Source organism: Falco cherrug, chromosome 9, assembly GCF_023634085.1.
Source record: "Falco cherrug isolate bFalChe1 chromosome 9, bFalChe1.pri, whole genome shotgun sequence".
Lineage (NCBI taxonomy): Eukaryota > Metazoa > Chordata > Aves > Falconiformes > Falconidae > Falco > Falco cherrug.
In genome coordinates this window covers 15925782-15942888 of record NC_073705.1, presented here as the reverse complement: position 1 = coordinate 15942888, position 17107 = coordinate 15925782, and the positions used below count along the sequence as shown (strand labels likewise).

Sequence of the window (17107 nt, the reverse complement as noted above, 5' to 3'; positions counted from 1 at the left end):
TGCCTATCCTCTCCCTGGCTCCTCGGCAGAGGCTCAGCATCAGCAGAAAGAAGGGAGGATGATCCACCTGGCCAGGTGTCTGGCCCGAAGGTGAAGGCACGCTGTGAAGGTCCAGACCCACCTGGCTGTGGGAGGCCCAGCACTTGGACCACCCGTGCCTGGAGCACGGACCAGCGGGGCACTTGTGCAAGCAGGGGGCGCCTGTTCTGGCCCTCGCCCCACCAGAGTGCTGCCAACGGGAGCAGCCCTGGGTTCAGCATCTCCAGACATGCCCTGGGATTCAGCTCAGAGCCCATGGGCTTTCCTCCTGGAGCTGCTGCCCAGCTTGTCCAGCCACAGCCTACAGCAGAACTACCTTTGTCTCCAGAGAGCTGGAGCACCTACTTCCATGGCTACAAACACTGGGCTGTCTCACTCCAGCACCGATAAGGAAGAGGTGCCTAGCTTGGCTGCTCCAAACATTCTGCTCCGACTGGGCTCCCACAGGACAGGTGTTTCAGGTGTTTCAAGCCTGCCAAGTCCACCCAGAGCAGGTGGGTAATGACAGCCCTTTGAGATGCTCAAAGCATGGCCTGAGCTAAAACATGCCCCAGACACTGCATTAGTAGCTCTGTAATGGTAAGTGAATGGCACTTAAGTTAAATAGGTAGACTACTACTCTTACATCCTATTAAACATCCTCCTCACTACAAATAATGAGCTCTGGGAAGCTTCAAATTTGCGTTTCTTCATAGTGTGCTGCAGTTATTTCTGCCTCAGGTTAATTATAGCAAGGAGAGAGCAGAAAAGGTTGTCTATGCTGAAGCTGGCTGCAACGTGGAAATATTTACCTGCTAAAATCCTCTTCAAATAGCACTAAAATGACAGGGCAGAGGCTATGAAAACAACTGCATTTGCTCTTTTATCCAAACACTCCCTGATGATTACAGGGTGCTCAAGAAAAAAGGGCTGTGATTTAGAAAGGAAATTGCACTCCAGTGAAGGATTTACTCATCTGTGATGATATTTATAATCCACTCTCTCCTAGCTAAAAAGGATCATCCTGCACTTTGAGAGGAAATGTGAAGAGCAGAGAGGCCAGCGACCGAGATCTGCAGGACAGCACGTATATTGAAGCACCGACCAGTTCCCAGCTCTGTCTTTACTCTCTGAGTGACCTCAACAAAGCTTCTTCTCTCTCACTGCTGCCGTCTTCTACAACCTTGTACTTTGCTACAACCACTTTCTCCTGCCCAGCGTTTGAGGCTGGGAGCCGCGCCGCAATGCCCTGCTGAGGGGGGTCTGCACAGCCCCCAGCCAAAGTCCCCCTCGTAGGCGGGGGGGCAGCCATGTCCTGCCACTGGTCCCAAACTGCTGGGCAACACCAGCCACATTCGCTCTGGGTGGAGAGGGTGGGAATTACATCTAGGGGCTGAAAGGCAGTTTCATTACTTGTGGACAGGTGCAGGCAAAATGACTTTGGGGTGCGCTGAGATCAGACTCTCCAATCCTACGAAGAGCAAAGCTCTGCATTCTAAGGCAGCCACGCTATTCAAAACCATGTGCTACGTGGTTGTGCCTCCAGCTCACGCTGCCGAAGCAGTTTCATGGAGTGGGAAAAGTATTTTGTTTCCTCTGGTGAAATGTTTTGCCTATTTGAAAGTTTCTACATGGCGTTCTGAGATCAAAGCCCTTGGAGCTCTTTTCACAGTCCCTCCATGGTGTGAGCAGGAGGGATGCCCATTTCCAAGGTGTTGCTGTTTTCTGGTAGCCAAGATGTGCTGCCCACCTTCAGCCAGACACCAGCATGTTTTCACTGGGAAAACGCCAGCAGGAAATCCAGATAAAAAAAGATTTTCTTCCAAACGTTTCTCCAACAACTGTAAATTCTTAATGCAGGATGCTAATAAAAGCCAGGTTACACCAAAACTACTGCCAGACTAGTGCTACTGGGAGGTGGTTTTTTCTAAGCTCCACCAAAGGAAAAATTTCAGCATCCAACCTGCTCATTACTTGAAGAAACAGAAGCATACTCCTGCCTTTGCCCTGTCCGGGGAGAGCCGAGATCAGATGCGAAGGCCATATGCTGGGCTCAGGATTGTTTGTTCAATCTCCTATTCCTTCTTGACTTTTTCCACTATAAGTCCTTGTACTCCTGACACTGCATTTTGCTGATCATAACCACAAGGTTTTGTTTTATGAGCTGTTATACCAGGAGAATGGTATCCTTTGCACCCTATTTGTTAGAACTTGTTTGTGACAGCAAAAGACCGGTAATTAATCACGCTGTAGCTCCTAGCCTGCACAGCACCCCAAGCGTGATCAGCCTTGGGAGTAGAAAACGGAACCCAGCCCTTACTCTTGGCAATTTATTCCAATATAAAGCAGACAACAAACAATCATGGAGAGGGAGGGCTCCTTTCAGACTCCTCCACACCTCCTTTCTCTCCCCAGAGTCTTAAAGCATACCTGAGTGTGTGTTTGTGTGCAGCTAATTGGCCTGAGGAACAGTATATCTTCGACCGCCCATTGACTGATGAAGTGATTGAAACAAGACGCTAATTTTAACTGTTCAGCTTAGCTATGTCAATATTGGCTTGCTGGGAAGGGGAGTCATGCTCACTGAGCCCAACCATCAAACAGGTCCCTGCAACAGGTCCAGCTTCCAAGAAGCCAAACCAACCTACCAACATAGCCTGGATCTGGAAGGTCTGAAATGTCCTCGATATGTAAAAGACGTGAGTTCAAGGAATGGATTGCTGAGGTATTGCTGTGCAAACGTCAAGGTTTCCTTGGAATGTCTAAACCTGTTCTGAATCCAGCCTTTGAGTATTGATGCTGGTTGTAGACCCCTTTCGTTACCATATTGGCTGAACCAGACCTAACTTCAGCTTGCTGATGGAAAGCCAGTGCCAGGGGGCAGACGGATGACGCAGTGCAGTGGGACATGGAATACAAAGAAGCAACAGAAATCTGGATCCAGAATTTCATTTCACACTCTTACATAATCTTGCTGGTACAATCTTTAGGCAGTTGCTTCAGCCTACATCCCAGTTTATACATCTGCGAAACAGGCATAAGACTTTTTTTGCTTGGTACTATGACTTAATTAAATCTTTAGGTAGAGTCAGAGGAGAAAATTTTAAAATAAAAGTACTGATCTAATTCACTAGAAAAGAATACTCTTACCTTTCTACCAGGTGGTCCAGGGAACCCAGTCAAACCAGGTAAGCCCACATCTCCCTGTAGGAAGCAAGCAAGTTTAATTAGTTTTCAGCAACATTTTCTCTATGACTAGCATACTGTTACTGAAATCATTTTGCTGCCGGTAGCACCCAAGTATTGATATTTCTAATTTCAGTAACAACTCTTCAAAAACTGACTGGATAAGAAGTGTAGATTTAAACAACATCTCTATTAACAGGCTCATATAAAATAATAAACCCAACTAATTAATGGCAGCTGCTGCTAGAGTCCAGCTTTTTGCCAGCAGAATGAATGCTTTTTTTTTGGTCTTTTTTCTTTTTTTTTCTCAATGATCTCATTCAGTCACATGCTTCATTTGCCTTTTGATAGGCATTTAAATTACCAAGGCAGGAAAATTTTAGTTTCTAAATGCAATAAAAACAACAGGTACCTCCTGCCAAGTCCTGTGATTGTGCTCACACCACACTACTGCAACAGCCCAGCCCACAGCTCAGCTCAGATGGTGCTGAGGGTATCAGTGTTTAACCCGCCTGTGCGACGGGGACTGAACCTTTGCAGGCTGTGGGTGGGAGGGTTTTTCAGTGGCCTGTACTTTTGAACAGGGATTGATTGCATTGCATCCCAGCTGGCATACCCAGATCATCACAGGAACGGGTAAGTGTGTTGCTGTGAGACCTCTCTAGCATCCAATCTGTTTGTACAAGCCCATTTTGGCCCCCTCTGATTAGGATCAAAAAACCCTTTGGAGTCTCTTAACACTGTGCTGTGCCTGCTTACTGAAAATGCGTTTGGAGTATCTGGCTTGAAAATTAGGCATCACTCCAAACTCCCGCTGGAAACTCCTTGTTTCTATTACTGCTAACAGGAATAAAGCCTTGTTAACATGAGCTAAAAGGGATGTGGATCTCTCCCTTGCTTACACTGAGCATGCTTGCAAGAAAACAGTTCCAGACTCTGCGGGTGGATGATTTCCGTGTGATGCCATGCCGATGTAGTGTACCAGACATTTCAAAAGGCATCTCGTGCTGTTAGGTTAAAAGCATCATTTCAGACTTAGCCTTCTCAATGTTTTCTAGCATCACCCTCCATCTTGCATTCATGTGGCTTGCTGTGTGTGCTTTGTGGAGGCATCTGATTTCAAATAAAGGGCCCAAGTTCTTCATGGCTGACACTTTCTATTAGCTGTGCATTTAGAGCAAGGCTTATGATGAAAGGAAGAGAACCAGGCTTCTTGCCCTGGACATGAGTTATGAAGTATTGTGCAAACACCACTGAAAGAACTAATTGAGGTAGATGTTGTGGAGTCCTGATTGCTCTGCTATTCATTTCTACACTTCTGTGAGGCCTTGTTGCTCCAGTAAAAATCACTCAGCTGTGGAACAGCGAAAACAGGAGTCGTAACTTGTTGAAAAGAATTAGCAGAACTCTGATCCTTAACAAGTGCTGAATCCAGAAACAAGATACACTTCCCAGTTGTGCGCTCTGTGTGGGTTTGAGTAGAGCTTGGGGGAGAGGTCTCTGGTTATCACCCAGCAGGGTCCATGCGCTGGCAGTGCCATGGCCCCAGCAGCCTCCCTTTCCCTCCCTTTCCCCACCGGCGGCACAGCGAGGCTGCTCGTCAGCAGCCATCTGCTGAGGGCTGCACATGCGATGCGAGGCAAACCACTGCTTCTCAGCTCCTTGGCAAGAACATCCTTCCCTTTGCCTTCAAGGGGTTTATTACTTACACTGGGATTGCCTCTTTCTACAGATGCATGCCCAGAGCTGGCAACATGTGGCTGGATCTCATATGTGCTTGTTTAAATACTCAGCTTAAGCAGCCACGTGCAAGCAGTAGCAGGGACTTAAGTTTGGGCTGCAGGTTGTGCGTAAAATGGATAAACACTTGGACAACAATAAGCTGTGGCGGCAGGCACGTCTGTGCACTGTGGTCAATACCTTAGTTAACTATTTAGCCCTGAATCTGGGGTCTACAGCTTTATTTTCAGTCCTAGGTCCACTTGAGTAGCTGTGATGCTTGTGGCTGCAGCATGGATCCCTCCATGTGTTTGCACAGAGCTCAGAGCGCATGGGGGTCTTGATGCCTCTGCACTCTGGGCCAGTCTTACCTTCTGTCCATTGCGAGCTTTTCCGGGTGACAGCCCAGGATCACCTTTCTGGCCCTGAAATGGAAAACTTAAATTAATGACATAATCCAAGGACCCAGACCATAGGTGTTGTTCTGCTTCCACCAAGCCCCCAAATCAGGAAAACATTTTGCTTATCTCCACCTCGCCCCAACATCCCAAATGTATTGAAGTCCCCAGGTATAGCTGTTTTGCTGGGGGTGATTTCAGTGAGTGATTGCGGCTGCTGAAGTGTTGAGTTTTAAATACCATTTGACAGTATTAAATTGACTAAAGAAAGGATAACTGGAAGAAGGCAATGTCAGGACTTTTGATGCTTATTAGACAGGACAGCTGCGATTTCTTCCTTGTCTGCAACTACCATCGCAAAAATAATTACCAAGCCTATTACTGTGGCTAAACCATCCTTCTTAACAACTTGCTAGATGCTGTTGCTTTTTAAACTGTGGGGAACGGATGAAACTGCAGAGAAAGTTACACTAATTAGGCACTACCAACAGCCAGGAGCAATTGTGAGGCTTTCAGGCTGGCAGAAAGAGAGAGGCACACTTTATCTTAAGTGGCTGTATTCTTGGCTGTATTCTTTATTTTTCTTTTTAAGAACTGTGATGACAGAAATTACAACTTAAGACTGTGATCTTCTGACAAACACAGGCTGGAATTTCAGCAGTGTTTGAACACCTAATTCAGGCAAAATCCTTTGAAAATACCAGTCCAAATTCTTAAAAGGTGGAAAGGTAATGTGTGCACCTAACAGGGTGAGAGATAGAAGAAGGAAAAATTAGAAGAGGTTTGAAGCATGCCAGATTCTTTTGGCAGGGGAGAGGTAAGCTTAGCACACAAAGAAGCTTAGGTCTTCTGGCACAGCTAGGGCACAGGTATCCCAGTATCAGCCACTGGCTATTTAACACCCCTGGGATCATAAATAAGTCACAACATCTGTGTGCCACATCAGCAGCACGGGATTCAAGTCCAACCGCCTAGCACAGGCCAGGTATGAGGGCTAATTACTGGCTGTCAAGTGAAGTGCTTGGAGGGAAGGTGAGGCCCTACAAAGGAGTAATAGTATTTATTAACTGGCATTTCTCATTAGCAGCACAAAGGTCTAGTTATAGCTAGCTGAACAGCTTTTCCGTGTAGCCTCACTGCGACTACATTCAACACGTACTTCCCACCTTGCACAGAGCGTAAATCTCCCCTTCTCCTCCTCCTCCACCAGCCACCACAAGCTGCAAGGTTCAGGGAGTGAGACTACTTGGCTATGGACTGTAGGGAGCACTGCTGATTCAAGGCAGATGTATCTGCACAAGTTCTGAATGAAGGCAGCCTGGTTTCCAAACAGTAAATGAAGTCATGCAGATAATCTTGCTTTGCATGCAGCTGTTATCAGGGCAATTCTCCCACTCTCTGAACTTCAGAGCAGTCAGTGGGTACTACGACTGCTTGGAACAGATCAGTGCAGTCCTCAGGATACAGGGTGTTAATTTCTACTCCACAAAATTAATTTTTCTACTCTGCAGCAGGTAGACACCCACCACTCTCCCTAAATCCCGCCATGTGCTCAACACAATGACTTTGAGCCACATGAAGGAATACAAGCCTCTTGCGTTTTTCCCTGGGAAGCTCCAGAACACATTAGCAAAAGCTGTGCTTTGCATCACGGTTCTGTGTTCAACGCTGCCGAGACCATCACACAGGTGGAGAAGTCAGCCACAAGCAGAATCACATGTCCCTAAGATTAATCAGCAAGACAACATCAGGGCTAGAGAGAAGGGATGCCTGGATGTGAGGGCTGGAATTGTGGATTAATTGCCCAACTCTTCTCACACAGCAACCACAACACGGGAATTAGTCTAAGCCGTGCTCATCACTAAGCCACAGCACCTCGCCCGCAAGCTTATCTCTCATCCCAACTGACTGAGCACACTGCTTCCTTTTTGTAAAGGAAAAAACTGTTTTCTCTTTTTTCCCTACCTGAGAGAAGTCTAGAACTGTGCAATTTAAACACCTCAGCTTTAGAATCCCAGTAATAGTATTTTAAACATTGGTGAGCCAAACTGATGAGCTATCTTGGAACCAAACCACTCACTAAAAAGAAAATTCAGTTTTTCCTAGTGCTATAACAAGAGAGATTTATCCAGAGCAGCTAACCACGCAAACCATACTGACGCCTGACGCCAAAAGCCTCCAGATGAGAGATGCAAACCCAACTCTTGTAATGGCTTTCGAAAACACACCCTGACAGCTAACCCTCCTCCCAAGCCCGAAGTCTATTAGGCCATTCTCAGAGCTATGTCTACTTGTTAACAAAACCGCCCCTCCTGCCCGCTGCAGCAGCTTCAGGTCGCACAGCCAACCACAAATCTAGCCCAGCATATGTCTACAGCCATTTGAGAGGTTATCTGCTATAATCAATCTCTGCTAACTAGACATAAGAGCAATTTTGGAACTGCCAAGGACAACAAACAGAATGCAAAAAGCGGGAAAGAGCCCCCTTTAAGCAGTTGCACATAAATTGCTGAGAAAAGCACCATGGGCTGAATTCTCAGGTGGCACGAGTGGGTGTAACACGCCGCTGAAGTCAGCAGAACCATGCCCAAGCAGATCAGCGGGGTTTGGCTCAACAGCTACATGCAACTCTGTGCAGAAGATCAGCTTCCCAAGTACAAGCAAGTACCAGTGCTCAGCTCCAGCCATGAGAATAAGGTGGACTCTGCACGGGATAGATTCAGAAAAGCAGCAGCCCGACAGCCCGACACTGGTGCTCCCCAGCGCGGTGCAAGCAGACAAGGGATGTGCACAAACACGCACGGCTGCAGTGCCACATCACGTACAGCCCCGTACACAGCTGATCGCCTGATCTCATGAGTGCTCTGTTAATTCAGCTGATAAAAATTATGCTCCTGGGTTACTTCCTAAGTGACAATGACTTGGCATTAGTCATTGTTTCCAGGCTGTATCTATCTGGGAAACTTCAGTTCCTTTGCTTGGATTGCTTGTTTTTTCCATGGCATTAACTGCTATCTAGGGAAGACGTAGCCCAGCAGCCACCCGAAGGCTCTCAGCAAGAGAAGTTCTATCTGGGGCTGCTCTGCCCTGTCACCCAGGCTGAGCTTTCACAAGTCCATGATTTCAGCAGTGGGCTGGGTCTACGAAGAAGCTATCAGGTCCCAGACACAGGCTCGTCAAGCCTGGTGAAGGGTAGAGGCATTTAAAATGTAAGGGGGTGAAACATCACCTTTTTTCGTGTGCAAAGTCCATCGTCTGGAACTGGTGTAACACCAGAGAAATGAAGGCAAGGAGGGAAGTCAAAACTCTGGGATCTGATACACACCTTCAAAAAAAAAAGTGCTTCTTATGCAAAGATCCTGCAGTCATGGCTTACCAGACTCCCTGCTCGAGATGAAGTTATGTTGAGGCCTGGGCCGAGCTACAGATCTCACATCTCATTGCAGACTTAATACTTCTTTTGATGAAGCATCATGTAGAACAACCTAATGCTGCAAATGGTGGCTGGACAAAATTAAAATATATTGCACGGACTGATGACATCAGATCTCTGCTGCAACCTATTACAGCTATCCATCCACTGAGGGCTTCCTGCTGCCAGACTGTGTATCAGGATGGAGGAAAAATGCTTACAGGAAGTTTTTATTTCTAGTAGGAGACCAACTGAATACAACTTTATAGCCAAATGATTAATTCATGACAAGACATTAGGCTAAAAGTGTTTTTTTTAAAAAAAAATATGTTATAGCATAGAACATAGTTTGACTCTACGGATTGGACCAGGCTGAATTTGCAGGACTGGAAGTTAGATAAAAGAACTTTGATTTGACTTATAAAACTCAACAAGTGTGATCTGGAAGTCATTGATGGAGAATAAATGCAGAACACTAAGATGTAGAACTTTTACAGCCTCACTTTTCAGGCCATATAACTGCACTTCAGAATTTAAAACAGCTGCTGTTCACCAGCATGTCTCCAGTGCCTAATTTTTAATCACGTAGAGGCAGCATGCCAAGTTTCCAGAATCTTTTTCCCAGAGCATCAATAGTGTTCATAACATCTCTGCCTACTCATGAGATCATGAAAAGAAAGGCTCTTGCTTGTACCTTTCTCTACATTTGGCTGAGACATCCCACAGCTTCCTTGGTAGCAAAAACCTCTATGAAGCATCACAAGCATTGCCTTTCAAAACAACTGTTCTTCAGCCCCTGGTAGGTGTTATAAAATAGAAATCTATGTCTGTGTAAACAATGACACCAAAACAATCCAAACCAGTTTCCCAGGAACTTCACAGTCTATAGGTAACACAATGCCTTACACACAGGAATGAGCTGGGAATTAAAACGTCTTTCTGAAGGGTTTTGCAGCATGCTGGATTAGCTCCCCTCTGGAGCCACGTCTGTGCCGAGGGCTCAGGCGGAGGGAGGAGGTCTGGCTGCGGGGGGTGACTCCCCCCTTGCACGGCCCCAGCTGCTGCTGGCTGCAGCACCCCTGGGAAGCAGGCGTAAGGAGAAAGGACAGACCACACGGCCCTGGCACTGCGCGGGGAGGTGCGAGAGACCTATCGGAGAGATGAGGACTTCTAGAAGGAAGCAACGGGAACAGTTTGGGAGGGCTGATGGAGGTCAGGGTTCCCAGAAATGCTGCAGAGGGAAGGAAAGGCGAGTGAGTCGCAGGAGGAGGAGGAAGGCAGGGGAAGCCGCCGGGTGCTGCCAGCTCCCCCAGTGCTATCGGGACCCAACGGTGGAGAAGCAGGCTGCCAAACCCAGAGAAGAGAAATGAGAAAGCCAAGAAATCCAGATCTGGTGAGGCTCTGGAGTAGGAGGATTCCACTGCCCTCATCTCAACATACTTTTCTCCCTAGCACAGGCATAGCTGAAGCAGGATCTTAATTAGGCAGTCTTTGAAATTAGGGAGACCCGAGAACCGAGGCGCACGGCAGGGTCTCACACAAGCACAAGAAAAGTCTTTGGCTGTGCCGCTGCAGCGCCCGCATGCGAGTGGAGGGGAGGGGAGAAATGGCTTCAGCTACTCAACATTTCGTATGGAGCAGGATAAAAGCCAAGGTGGACGCCACCCAGAACGCCCTCTGAGATGGGAAGGCAAAACCCCCTTGTGCCGATTCATACTTACTTTCAGGCCTGGGGGGCCAGGTGAGCCAGGGTTTCCGTGGGGACCTGGGGGACCCTAAAAAACACAACAAACACAAAACAGAGTCAAAAGGAGTCGGTAGCATCTGCGTTAGCCCTGGGAGTGGTAGAGCCTCTGGTGGCGCCGTGGCCAGCGCCAGCAGCCTGTGCCTTGGCAGGGACGCAGCTCCAGCGGGGCCTCCTTCGCGCCTTTGGAGTGGTGAGACTCGGCTGCCAGCGCCCACCTGCCGTAATGGAGGGGGATGTGTGTCTGTCACCGTGAGACTGTCAGGACAACGAGAGAATTTGGGTACACCAAATACTGCAAAACCAGAACAGAAACTGCCTGGGGGTGCGGGGAGTCACAGCCCTGCACAGAGCCCCAGCAGAAAGAGGTGGAGGCGGGCAGAGGGGAGCAGAAGCACGTGGGGGTGCTAACAATTTTTCTGGCCAAAACAGAAGAGAACAGAAGTAATTACTAATGGGAAATTCTTCAGCTATTTGGAATGAACTCATTTCCCCCACAAGGCAACCAGATTTTTGCCTTTAGAGGTTAGGAGAATGGATGGCCAGACAGTAAAGCAGGGGGAGCAGAAGTCAGTCCCTGTTTAAACCATTTAAATCTGTATTTTGCATAGGTCTCACAAGCCAATGGCACTGTCAGAGTACCTACCTCACATCACACAGAGCAGTATCTCCTTTTACATCGTATTTTGAAAGCACCCTGCATATTTTCCGAAGACTATTTAAGGAGTTATCTGGAATAAGCAGCTACGAATAGTTTATCCTAGGATTGTACACAGCACAGAAGATCCGTTAACCTTTCAGGCAGAAGTAATAACAATTCTAAGTCCTCTTGAACATGTTCCTGGGAGATGAAACAACCTGGAGATCCAATTCCAAGGGCTCCTGTTCTGCCAAGGCTCTATGTGAGCTTTACACCACCACGAGGAGCACTTCAACGTACCCTCTAGTGAGGAGGAGTACAGGTTAGGGGATAAAAAGCTACTCACACACTTTCTCGGTAAGCTGTAGTATTTCTGATGAGCATTTCAGCACACGTGGGGCCAAAATCTTCAGGGTTTGATTCCCAAGGAAAATCACTGCAGTTAAAGACATGACTGCCATCCAAGTTCAGTGCCCTTGCTCTCTTTTGAGAGAACATCAGTGCACTGATGTCTAGTCAGTTTAGTTTTACTGCACTGTATTATAAAATGATGGCTTTTTTTATTTAGCTATTGTATCTTGTGGCATAGACAGCTGTCGAGTGCTCAGTGCTATTTTACAACACACGCTGCTCTGCTGTAAGAGGCTGTTCAATTAAAAGGCCGAGGATGAACTTTTCAAATGGCATCTTTTACCCAAATAAATCTTGTGTCCCATTCTTAAATTCCTTCAAAAATTTCATCCTGAACCCAAATATATTTATTGCCCCATTCTTAATTTCCTTCCAAATTTTCAGCCAGAAATTCTCCAATAGTTTAGCCTGTCTGTGAATTTCCAATGAAACTGAAACAATTTTAATTAAAATTAAGGCATTTGAGTATCAGCTTGCCATTAAACAAAAATACAGCTGCTGTAACCAGAGTAACTGAGCGCTGAGCAGTCTTAAATAAATCCATCTTCCCAGCGAACTACGGCATCATCCGTTCAGCTCATCGGGTGGGTCACTGAAACAGGGACTTAATGTGCTGCTTAAGGTAATTCAACAAATCTGTGGTAGCAAAAGCGCTTCGACCCAAGTCTTCCAAGTCTCAGATACATACGAAACTTAATATTAAGTGACAGAAATCAGAACAGTAACGTCTCTATAAAAGATGAGTTCCTAAAAAGCTCTTACACGTAAGCAATAATCTAGGTAGCTCTGAACAGGGTTCATAAATTCAGACTGCTGCTAGATATGAAGAGGGAATTCAGCTGCTATTCAGCTTTGGAGTCGGGCAGCTTGGCTCAAAGCCCATTTCAGCGCAGTTAGTTGAAATCCATGCTCCACCATAGCCTGGGGCAGGCTTAAAACAGTGTCAGACGGGGGGAGCAGCACAGTTTAGTGTGACTCCTAGCTGAAAATGAGTTTCTAGGAGGAAACCTGGAGCGTAGGAAGCTCAGCTCCCGATCAAGAGCTCCTGGATAAGCAACTAATCACACCTCCAGCAAAATTTAATGCAGTCTCTTCCAGAGCTAAACCAAAGCACAGCATCAAAATTATAAAATGCCTTAAGCAAAAGGATGGAAGAAGGGAGGAAGAATCTAGTCCCTGTATCCAGTGATAAAACACGTGACTATGAAAAACACAGGCTCTTGACATAAGATGGGGGGGGCCCTACCACTGAACTCGATGGGACTTACAGCCTGTAACTCAGGCAAAGGCAGGTCAGAGAGCCATCCTGTTCCAGACCAGCGTGGTCTTATCCTAGTGAGAAGTGGCCACATCCTGCTGATGAAGTGACAGCGGGAAGTCCAGTCTGGCGCACAAGAAACTGCTGTAACCCAGTCTGGGGCTTGTGCTAGACGTTTTAAACTGCTCTCCTAACTGTAGGGAGAAAAGGGCGTAGTCTGGCAGTAGACCTAAAAATGGTAAAAAAACCCCAACCTGATCTTGATGTGTTCCAACATGGTTAGTCCTGAATCTGTGATTACACCCACATTCTTGGCAGAGTAGAAAGATGCGGTGTGGTACAGTTAGATGGGCTGAGTAACAAAAGGTACAGGACAGCATCCGCCTCAGGAGCTGTTAGCAATAGAAAATCTGAACAGGCAGGCCTTACAAATTAATGCACACACCAATCTGCAAGCCCCAAAAACAGTCATCATGCCCCTAGGCTACCCACCCCTGTTTTATTAACCCAAGCCAATGTTCATTCCTCTTCTGCTACTGCACCCAGCAGAATCACCCATCTCCAAACAGTGCTCCCAGAAACAGCTCTCTCTTTGTGGAGAAGCGATTCAAGAGTTAATTGCTTTGTAGTTCTATAGGTAATCGCTATATTTTACCCATGCTATCCTGATCTAATTCAGTTTCCCACTCGTATCTAGAAATTAGAATTCTCCTGAACATATTTATCACCAATACCTTAGTATTGCTCATCTTTTCTATGCAGAGGATGGGACAATGCTGAGGCCACTAACTAAAACCATCCCACAGCATGTATTACTCTTTGCACGTGAGCCTGCTTTCCCACTCGCTTTGGCTCCCTCACAATTGCTGAAACAATCCGATCTAGCGGCAAGCAGACTTGCATCTGAAATCTTCCAAGCCTTGCACCAGAAATTCATGGAAAATTCTACCATGGGACAGCAGTAGCCCGAGGCTCTGTGGCACAGAGACCAGAACAATCCGAGTGTGTTCTCCAAGTGGGGGGAGGGGGGGGGGCTTCCCAAAGGTGAGGGGTTCATAATCTCCCTGGAATGTCTTTTACGTGAGCGATGCTACTCCAGAACTACACTATGCCATCCAGTTCATCTCAGTGACGTGCCTGGAGATGGGACCCTGCTCACAGAAGCGCTTTTATGAGTAATGGTCACAGCTCTCAAAAATTAACAAAAGTGTAACTGTGCAGAGCTCCCCCCATCCCTCCAGCATTCACAGGGAGGGGGAAAAAAAAATCCTCCAAACTCCTGCTAAATGTTAGAAAGCTTCAGTCAGAGTAATGACCACTCATTCAAAACTCATTATGTCTTGGGGTTTCACTGTGTAAAGCAACTTTTTCTGCTTCTGACCTAGAGAACCCACTCTGACCTCTAGCTTGCTGAGAAATGAGCTAAATATGTGAAGTGAAGCCAAACAAACTGTTTCTTTAAACACTTCTTTTCAGAAATTGGAAAATCTTCCTAATGGAATGAGGATACCGGGGAACCTCTACAGCTGACTAAGTTCTTGCTTGTTTTAGGAGGGAAGCCCTGCATTTTGAAGGAAAGGGAGATTTTATGCAGCCACAGACCAAATGTAACAGGGACATGTTACACCAGGACCCTGCAATCTTTCAAGCTGCTAAGGTTCACAGGAGGATGGGAAGAGCATCCCAAAGCATCAGGGAGCGCATACACATTCTCTTTACCCATCCATGTGGATCCCTCCTGTATTGTAGCAGAGGGGTTAAATAAAACAAGAGCGATTGCAGCATGCCAGGCTCTTTACTCCCAGTTCTGCCGCTGACCTGTTTTGCACGGACATGGGTAAAACACAGCCCTTGTACCTGAGTTTGCTTACCTGTTCAGAGAGGGAGATCGATTTCCAGTGGGACCTGGCTTCCTAAATTATTTAAGTGTTTTGGAAAGTTCGACCATAACTCTTTTCTTGCTGTCCTGGGAGCAAAGCCAACAACCAGACTGTCACGAATAAGCTTGCTGTCTCCTTCACGTAGGAGGGGAGCAGATAACCAGGATTTATCCAGCACTTGTCTGGAAGGCAGCACATAAGACCAAGTATCACGGTTCACGGTACTTTTCTGCAGCCCTGATTAAATCGTGAGGAGCCTGCTGCTCTAACCATACTGGTGAGGACTGGAATGAGTCACAACTTGCGATCGACATAGATGTGCTGGCAAAAGCCCCTCATACAGCCAGTGTGGGAGCGAAGCTCACTGATTCCTGGGTGAGGCAGGAGTAGGCTACAATGGCACAGAAGTTATTGCTCCACCGGGAGCCCTTTGTTGACAGTTACTTGTAGAGCTATGTTAGCACAGCTCTGCTAGCAAAACCCAGCCTCAGTCACAGCCCCCCCATTAAACCTCCGTGTTTGAAGAAATGCAAAGGTCATCTGCGGAAATGAAGCACAACACACGTCGCTTGCACGGAACTGCTCTGCTCGAGTTGCTGTGCTTGCACCCAAGTGCCACCACTCACGCACACAGCCACGGAAGAGCGGTCCCACTACATGCCCAGCAAAGTGCTTTCACATCACGTAAAGCTGGGGAAAGCCTTCACTGCTAAATCTGCCTTTCCCCTGAGAGGCACCTCAGATCTTACACAGACACTTGTGAAGGCACACGGCACATTTATTTGAGAAGTGGTGTGGACAGATCTCTTGCTTATGCCTCAAATTCTTTAATGCAGACATAAAAGCCACAAACAATTGCGGGTGGATAGGGACAGAGAGAAAACCTTCCTGTCAGGCATGCTTGACCAACACAGCAACACCTACATAGGTTTGCTGAGCTCCTGAGCAAGTGTTATTAGCCGTCATTTCCAGTCATCAGAACTGCAACACTTCTACTCCTTTCCCTTGGAGTCCCTTAGGTAATAATGAGAAGGAGAAACACCCAGCTTTCACTTGTTATATATCTCTGCCTTCGTAGTTGCAGAGTGGAGCACAGGTATAGTCTGCATCTGTCTCAATGGGTCCCTGATGCTGTGTGATAGGGTGTAAAATTAATTCCATGCTCCTAAAATGGGGTTTGGCTTTTAAACTAAACCTGAGAAATTACCATTTTCAAGATGACTGCCCGTATCCACTTAGCTACCCCACCGCAGGTTGCACTGGAACACCGAGATGCACCCTGAACACAACCTCTTTCATGCTGCTACAAAGACAAGCGTTTGTTACTGCCAACCAGGGTAGCATTGCTTACACGGAAGAGCAACATTCCAGCTGCACAGGCCAGCCTCACGGTACTCACCTGCTGGAAACAAGGGGACAGAACCATGGGATGAGCCAACTTTTCTTACAAACTGTCACTGACCACCATCCCACCCTCAAAGCAGAAGCTAATCAGAGCTTTTGATTTACCCTGATCAATCTGGGAGGAGAAAGGGGGAAAACCCCCAGAGATTACACAGAATTCAAAGGAGTGGAAATGCTGCGCTACATCAGCAAGAGAGCAACTTTACGGTCTCACAGCTACAGAAGGTCATGAGTCAAATGCTGCTACTATATTTTCAAATGAGCCAAGTAATTGCATAAGCATTAATAATGCAGAAATTATGCACGCTACAAAGGCAATTACGGCTCACGCTTTAGGCCATAAACTGCATTTGTGACAAGAAAAAAATCCTTCCTTCCCCCTGGCATTGGCACTGCAAAGTTGCATGCAATACCCACCTCCCCTCAGGAGCTCCAGTTCTGGGCTAGAGCCTCATGGGACACCTCATGGGTTACCCATGGGCTGGGCTGGTGTAAGAACTCTGCAGCTGCTTTGTTTGAGATCAGGTTAGGCAGAGGTAGAACGTAACCTCTGCAGTATTGCATGTTTAATTTTAAGTGGCTCATGCACAAGAAAAGCAGAAGATGCAATAATTCCCCTAAGCCTGTCTTAGTTTCTGGCAGCTCCTCTTCTTTGCAATGAAATCCTTAAACCCCAAAGAACCACAAGAAAAAAAATAAAATAGTAGAAGCAGCACGTTGCAAAGTCAAAACAATGTATGCACAGAGCAGTTCTGTCTCCAGTACTCAGGCCAGACATTTGCAGAGTGACCCTTTTGCCCCCTCCCAAAATTAGCACAGCCTCTTTGCAGAGGTCTGAGCCAAGCCAGGCTCAGCTGTGCCGAGCACTTGCTAACTGGGAACTCTTTCCTGGGCCGATTCTCAGCACCTCTGGCAGGGACTGGACTCAGAAATCCTCTGTTGCTTATTGTCTTTCAGAGGTTCATCTTAAATATAGGATGGAGCAGGCCACAGCTGGGGAATAACAGAAATTATGACACTGCTTCCACAATGCTTTT

General features: G+C 46.9%; 1 protein-coding gene across 2 annotated transcripts in view; it reads right to left on the bottom strand.

Annotated features, from left to right (window-relative positions):
- Positions 1-17107, bottom strand: part of COL27A1 (collagen type XXVII alpha 1 chain) — a 160065-nt gene that overhangs the window by 115070 nt on the left and 27888 nt on the right. For both annotated transcript variants that reach the window (XM_027809525.2, XM_027809526.2), the window contains 3 exons: positions 10455-10508; positions 5295-5348; positions 3169-3222 (listed from right to left, as the gene is read on the bottom strand). In XM_027809525.2, coding sequence (XP_027665326.1) covers positions 3169-3222; positions 5295-5348; positions 10455-10508 — 162 coding nt within the window. The remainder of the gene's footprint in view (positions 1-3168; positions 3223-5294; positions 5349-10454; positions 10509-17107) is intronic.